At 58.4% G+C, this 7,343-nt stretch overlaps 1 protein-coding gene across 6 annotated transcripts; it reads right to left on the reverse strand.

Annotated features, from left to right (window-relative positions):
• Positions 1–831: 831 nt before the first annotated feature.
• Positions 832–5,140, reverse strand: LOC133341176 (N-terminal Xaa-Pro-Lys N-methyltransferase 1-like). 6 transcript variants are annotated; one of them, XM_061549628.1, is made up of 4 exons: positions 5,015–5,140; positions 4,177–4,352; positions 2,677–2,935; positions 832–1,860 (listed from the first exon to the last, which is right to left on the reverse strand). In XM_061549628.1, exons 1-4 carry the CDS (start codon positions 5,091–5,093, stop codon positions 1,604–1,606), a joined length of 771 nt encoding a protein of 256 aa, XP_061405612.1. In that variant the 5' UTR covers positions 5,094–5,140; the 3' UTR covers positions 832–1,603. The 6 variants fall into 6 exon arrangements, with proteins under 6 accessions (XP_061405612.1, XP_061405611.1, XP_061405610.1 ...); XM_061549627.1 differs by having other exon boundaries at positions 5,009–5,124; XM_061549626.1 differs by having other exon boundaries at positions 4,970–5,124.
• Between the last annotated feature and the right edge of the window lie 2,203 nt (positions 5,141–7,343).

Here is a 7,343-nt window from a genome sequence, read left to right on the forward strand (position 1 = left end):
TGGTGAGTATTGGTGAGTGCTGGTGAGTAGGAGTCCTGGTGAGTGTTGGTGAGTAGGTGAGCAGTGGTAAGTCTTGCTGAGTGCAGGTTCACACTAATTGGTGACGTAGTTGGCATGTACAAACTCTTTATTGTCCAATACAAAAACGCGCTAAGCGAACCCCACGGGTTCATCACGGGGTCACCGGGGGTATGGGGGGCGTCGTGTATCGTGGGGGAGGTGCGGATATGGGATGTGGGGGAACAGGTGAGGGAGGGGTGTGGGGTGTGAGGGGGTGTGGGGGCGGTGTGTGGTGTCGGGGTTTGGTGCTGTGTAATCGATCTGTACACGAGTGTGTCTCTATGCAGTATGTACACGAGTGTGTCTCTATGCAGTATGTACACGAGTGTGTCTCTACGCAGTATGTAAAAACATCCTCAATCGGGAGACAAATATGGTCGGGCATGGTGCTGGCCACCCATCCATCCGCGTGCCGTGCCGACCTTCATAGGTTCTACTCGCGAGCAGCACTTGCCCCAACAGTCTGTTGAAACTTGCACGGGGATTCTAGATTTGAAGCTTTCATGACTGCAATGATTCATACTCTTAGTTCTTTCGGCAAAGTCACGTAGGTAAAAAATGAAATTAAAATTAATAAAAATAAAACAATAAAAATCACAACGTTTCGGAGGCAACACAAGTCTCCGTCATCAGGTGGGACCGTCACAGCCAGATTTGCTGCCTGGCTGTGACGGTCCCACCTGATGACGGAGACTTGTGTTGCCTCCGAAACGTTGTGATTTTTATTGTTTTATTTTTATCAATTTTAATTAAATTTTTTACCTACGTGACTTTACCGAAAGAACTAAGAGTATTGCACGGGGATCTTTGCGTGTGTTCGTGGTGCATCTGTGGACGTGTGCGTATGTTCGTGGTGCATCTGTGGACGTGTGCGTGTGTTTGGTGACCTCCGAAAACTATTATTACTCCACCCTGAAGCTGAGACTTTAAACCGCACGTGCGAGCGTGATGTATATGTGTACAACACGTGCGTGTGTGTAACACGTGCGTGTGTGTAACACGTGTGTGATGCGTGTACACGCGTGTGTACGTGTGTTTGTCCAACATTCCAAACGGGACACGCGCCACACACAGCCACACTCACCCAGTGAGGCGCTCCTCCTCACCACTGCTCACCGCCGCGTGCTGCCACTCCTGTCTGCAGAGCGACGTCGCTCACGTGGCCCAAACGGCACGGCGAGGCGAGGGTGGCGTGGAGGTATTGGGGGGTATGGGGACCCCCCCCCCATGCATCATCGCCCAGGTAGCTCCTCCAACCACACCCAGGGTCACCACTCCCATCCACCAATGCTCCCAGGTGCCCCTCTACAACCACGCGCCCCTCCTCCTGCTGCTGTTCCTTCTCACCTTCCTCCTCTTCCTCACACACCTCCTCGTGTGGTCCTCAATCCTCCTCCTACTCGTCTCCTCTTCCTCATCTGCTCACTCTAATCTTCTCCTCCAACAACTCCCTTCATCATCATCATCCTCTCCTCTTCCTCCCCCGCTCCTCCTCGTCAGCTCCCCTCCTCGCCCTCTCCCCCCGCCCGCGGCCGCCCGTGCTTCACTGCAGCGCGAACATCCACACGGGCATGATGTCGCTGGGGAAGTCGCGCTGCTCCTGCTCGGCGAGCACGCGCAGCGCGGCGCGCCGCACGATGCCGTGCAGCACGCGCAGCTCGCGCGCCACGCTGCCGTCCACCTCGTCCAGCACGACCCCCTCGCGCGCCACGTTGTCCTTGACGATGATGACCCCGTCCTGGCGCAGCGCGCGCCGGCATCGCACCAGCAGCTCCACCAGGTCCTCGTCGGTCAGGTAGCCTGGCGCGCGGGGGGCGGGGGGGGGCGGGGGGGAGTTGGATGGGAAGGCGGTGGGCGGGAGATGTCAGGCGCAGCCGGACTCGTGCACGGGGCGCGTGACCCCACGTGACTCGTGCGCGGGGCGCGTGACCCCACGTGACTCGTGCGCGGGGCGCGTGACCCCACGTGACTCGTGCGCGGGGTGCGTGACCCCACGTGACTCGTGCGCGGGGCGCGTGACCCCACGTGGCTCGTGCACGGGGCGCGTGACCCCACGTGACTCGTGCACGGGGCGCGTGACCCCACGTGACTCGTGCGCGGGGCGCGTGACCCCACGTGACTCGTGCACGGGGCGCGTGACCCCACGTGACTCGTGCGCGGGGCGCGTGACCCCACGTGACTCGTGCGCGGGGCGCGTGACCCCACGTGACTCGTGCGCGGGGCGCGTGACCCCACGTGACTCGTGCGCGGGGCGCGTGACCCCACGTGACTCGTGCGCGGGGCGCGTGACCCCACGTGACTCGTGCACGTGGACTTGTCGGGGACCTTATCAACCGCAACTTAACCCGTGACCCGCGCCTTAGGCATGCTCCTCGCCACCACTGCTCTCCCCTCACCGATGACTAATGAATCCAGACGACTCACGTCGAACACACACGCGGCCGCCTCTACCGCTCACCTCACCCATGGCCCACCGCGCACGCGTGGCCCCCACCCTTAACCCCTCACCCGTAGCCCTTGACCCACACCCCACCCGTGCCCTACGGTTCACCCCTCACTTCCTCCCGCCTCCCGCCTCACCCTCATTCATCTCCCCTCCTCACGCCTGACCCTCACCGATGACCCACTGAATCCAGATGACGTCGTAAGACGCGCTGGGAGGTCTGAAGTCCTGCAGGCGCGAGCAGATGAAGCGATTGACGCGCCGGGCCTCGTCGCGGCACAGGTAGCTCTTGCGGGCGATGTTGAGGAACCTCCTGGTCATGTCCACCATGTCCACGGAGCGGAACTCTGGCAGCAGCAGGTGCTTGGTGATGCGCCCGATGCCCGCGCCGCAGTCGAGGGCGAGCTCCGAGCGCGCCTGGCCCGCGCTGTCCTGCGCGTCGTCATCAGCGGCAGCACCAGGAGCAGTCGTAGCAGTCGTAGCAGTAGTAGCAGCACCAGCAGTAGCATTAGTGGTGACATTAGGAGCAACAGCAGCAGCATCATCATCAACAGCAGCATCATCATCAGTAGCAGCAGTCGGAGCAGCAGCAGCAGCAGCATCAGCAGCAGCATCAGCAGCAACTTTAATATAATTATCATCCATAGCATCACGACAATCACCGATATCATCATCACGACCACATACTGGAATACTCATCACGAACCTTATAACCATCGCCAGCATATCATCATCATTACCATCAATCACCATCACTATCAATCATCACCATAATCACCACTATTAATCATCATTACCATCTATCATTATCATGATCACCATCATCACGTTTCATGTCCAGTTTCCATGGCTCAAGACCGATGTGTGCCGATCACGGCCTGCATCATGGATTTCTCTCTGAATCTTGCATGAAACTGCACGATGAGAATGTGTTGTGTCTGGAACCACCTCAACCGCCAAAAGGAACGATCCCCCGTGTGGCCTCATCAGACTGTTGAGGGGGTGAGTGAGCAGCACCCGGCCGCCTTTGCCCGCCAGTGGCAATGTTTACACACTGCACCACGTGCTCATTTGGGACTGCCACAGTCACCACCATCCGCCCGTGACTCTCCCACCCCGCGGCATGGATTGCCGGCGGCTGCTGCTGCCACCTGCCGGGGCAGGCGAGGAGAGAGAGTCGAACCCCGAGGTGGGGTGGTCCCTCCAGGGCGCGAGCGGGGCGGGTCCCCCCCACACAGGTCACCTCCCGCGCCACGCTACTTTAAACAGTGACCTGGCAACGCGGAGCGTGAGACCCCTTTAGAGGAGACGAGGGGAGGATTCTCTCACAGACTGGGGAGTGCTGCCTTGGCTTAGGCGTGTTGTCGGCATGCTGGATTGGGGGGGGGGGGCGTTCCATAACCAACCGCCTGCTGCTGATTGGATTCCGCCCCCCAATTATCGCCCTGACCCTTCCCGAGGACCTCCACGTGCTCCTCACGCAGTGGGGATCTCTCTCTGTCTCTCCCTCTGTCTGTCTCTCCCTCTGTCTGTCTCTGTCTCTCCCTCTGTATATCCCTCTGTCTGTCTCTCTCTCTCTCTCTGTCTCTCCCTCTGTCTCTCCCTACTGACAGAGAGAGACCTCCGCGGCTGCAACCAACACCCATCGCCCCCCCCTCCCCCAGGATCCGCACCCCGACAAATCTTGCGAGGAAGCGGCGGGAGGCGTCGATGTCGATGCCGGCGATCTCCGTGTAGCCCCCCAGCATGCTCTCCTCCGTGGGGGTCATCCCCTCGTAGTAGCGGCGCGCCTTGGCGTAGAAGGTGATGTCATTGCCCACCCGCTCGCAGGTCAGCACGAAAATCTTCACTGCAGGGCACACGGACAACAGCGGTCCCACTTCGACGAACGGATTCACGGCCGACTTCGGGTTGCGATCAAATCGTCGTGCGGGGTCTCATGTCCAGTATGTGTAACTGTAGCCCTCCACCACCCGACGGCAGAGACGATGAAATCGAGTCGTGCAGTTGTGACGTCGTGGAGAAAATGTGCCGATTATATTTTGACAATGCTGTCCGATATTTCGCTGGATATTACAACCGGCTTCATCAGACTGCTGGGACAGGTTCTGTTAGCGAGCACCTCAGGTGGTGGGTGGCCAGCCCAAGTCCGGACCGCCTTTGTCTCCCGAGTGGCGATGTTTACACACCGCATCAGGTACTCTTTCGAGGCCGAGTCGACCTAGGGGAGGCCCAGCACCGGTTCACATAATTGGGTTCGTAGCGGAGCGCTCGATCCACTGCGTCACCGCGAACACCGCGACGACCAACGCGGTGCACGAGGGCGCTGGGAGCCGCTCACGCGGCGGCGCGGGTTCTTACCGAGGGGTGAGTGGATCACGCGCACAGACACTCGGTTACTCACCCCTTCACCTGGTGAGTGGGTCCTGCGGAGTCACTACAGACTCGCATATCGCTCACCCTCACCTGGTGAGCACACGCACCGCAGACTCGCGAGGCGCTCACCCTCACCGAGTGAGTGGGTCTTGAGCAGGTACTGCAGGCTCTCGAAGAAGTAGGTTCGCACCGTGGTCTGCAGAGACGACGACATCCGTGCTGAGCCTCGCGTCTCTCTCCCCGGGGCCTCCCCAGCCCAGACTCGCACCGCTATATTTACCCCAAGGGGTTCCTGGCAGGGGTACAGAGAGGGGCCAGCGCCGGCGGGAGGGGATGGGGGATCAAGGGGGTGGTGCAGGGTCTGAAACACGAGGAGACAGACGAGGTAGGCAGAGGGAGAGAGAAGGGCGGGGTGACCGGGAGCTGCACTAAGACGGGGAGTGGAGTGGGGTAGTGGAGTGGGGTAGAGGAGTGGGCATGCTGGAGTGTAGTGGAGTGGGGTAGTGGAGTGGGGTAGTGGAGGGGCATGTTAGAGTGTAGTGGAGTGGGGTAGTGGAGTGGGGTAGAGGAGTGGGCATGCTGGAGTGTAGTGGAGTGGGGTAGTGGAGTGGGGTAGTGGAGTGGGGTAGGGGAGGGGCATGTTGGAGTGTAGAGGAGTGGAGTAGTGGAGTGGGGGAGTGGAGGGGCATGTTGGAGTGTAGAGGAGTGGGGTAGGGGAGTGGGTAGGGGAGGGGCATGTTGGAGTGAGGTAGTGGAGTGGGGTAGGGGAGTGGGGTAGGGGAGGGGCATGTTGGAGTGAGGTATTGGAGTGGGGTAGGGGAGTGGGGTAGGGGCATGTTGGAGTGGGGTAGTGGAGTGGGTAGGGGAGTGGGGTAGGGGAGGGGCATGTTGGAGTGGGGTAGTGGAGTGGGGTAGGGGAGTGGGGTAGGGGAGGGGCATGTTGGAGTGTAGAAGAGTGGGGTAGGGGAGGGGTATCCCTTTGCCAGCGCCCGGCTGTTGACACCCTTAACCCCCCCACCCCCGGGTATAGCTGAAATGACAAATGGATTGGGTTGTGTTTAATTCCAGAAGGGTCCCGTGAAAGAAAAAGAAGTGTGTTTACAACCTCTTCAATTCCATCTCCTGGCGGGGCATTTGAAACAACGTTCCATGTTGATAAATCTCCCGTTTGTAATTCATCACCGTCGTCATCAGACAGGGTCACTCCACTGCTGGATTAGGACTTCAAGAGCTGTCTCCCCAAACCGCCGCAGCCACATCTCATGATGCTGCGACGCTCGACTCCACCAATCCACGAGCTCCCCAGCGGACGTACTCTCCGACGCGTTCCATCCTCTCCGACGCGTTCCATCCTCTCCGACGCGTTCCATCCTCTCCGACGCGTTCCATCCTCTCCGACGCGTTCTATCCTCTCCGACGCGTTCCATCCTCTCCGACGCGTTCCATCCCGTGTATAATTAGCGATGTCGCGTTTTGCGAGAGATGCCATTGTTGTCCAGTCGAGATGCCCGGCGTGATTCGGCTGCCGCAGCAGCAGCAGCAGCGGCTGCTGCTGATGGTCAAGTTGGTCAACATGAACACGCTCACAGCAAAGGGTCTGGGTGGCTCAACCACGCCTCGAGTGGCCGTTTCGGAGGTACAGAGTTGGAGCTGGCAACGATGAACTCATGGGTTCGAATCCGGGTTTCAGACGCCCGTGATTCAATCGTGTTCTCTGATTTGATTGCGGAACTTGTTGTGAAATTGATCGAAGATGGCCCTGGGCTTCACCTAGGTCGACTCAGTGTTAAATTAGTACCTGGTCCGATGTGCGAACATCACCATTGGAGGTACAAAGGCGGCCGGGTGCGGCATTAGCTGCACCACCCCCAAGTGGACAGTGTCGGTGGTCACGAGCACCACTTGCCTCGCCCACCTTGAAGGAGCTATACGGGGAATGTGTCTTTAGAGGCGCGTGATGTCCAGGTGTGTATGCAAGTGTGTGAACATGTGGATATACAGGTGTGCGGCTAAGCGCGTGCACAGGCGCGTGTAGGTGCATGGGTATCTTCTGGAGCTCAGCCCTGGATAGCTGCGGCGTTAAGTAAATCCTGGGCGCCATCCCCTCGCTTGGACACGGGTTTAGTGAATTGGCCAAACGTGGCAATGTCATTTAATACGAAGTAGTCAAGTTCAAGTTCATTTATTAGCTATAGCCCTGTGAGCCATTCGGCTCTTGCATCAGGTGCAACCGAAACAAACAAAAAACAAAAACATGAACAAGAAAACATCTTAAAGTGAATATGTGACTATGTGCAAACAGAAAATCCAAGAAAAGACACAACATATTGCAGAAAAGACACCGCACACCAACGCTGTGTGAAAAAATCCCAATGGGATGCAAGTCAAACAACAACAACCACAAGACAACTTAGATTAAGGCCATCAGTCTAACTCCGTACTACAACACACAAACATCGGCTTT

This window comes from Lethenteron reissneri, chromosome 11 (genome assembly GCF_015708825.2).
Source record: "Lethenteron reissneri isolate LAM-NWPU_2019-01 chromosome 11, ASM1570882v1, whole genome shotgun sequence".
In the NCBI taxonomy this organism is placed as follows: domain Eukaryota; kingdom Metazoa; phylum Chordata; class Hyperoartia; order Petromyzontiformes; family Petromyzontidae; genus Lethenteron; species Lethenteron reissneri.

Bases quoted from the DNA above. Each gene is read 5' to 3' on its own strand.
- LOC133341176 (XM_061549626.1), bottom strand. From the start codon at position 5,093: ATGTCGTCGTCTCTGCAGACCACGGTGCGAACCTACTTCTTCGAGAGC. The intron at 4,353-4,969 runs GTGAGGGTGAGC...TGTGCCCTGCAG, and splicing joins GCGGTGCGTGTGCTCACCAG to TGAAGATTTTCGTGCTGACC. The intron at 2,936-4,176 runs GTGCGGATCCTG...GACGACGCGCAG, and splicing joins TCCTCGCAAGATTTGTCGGG to GACAGCGCGGGCCAGGCGCG.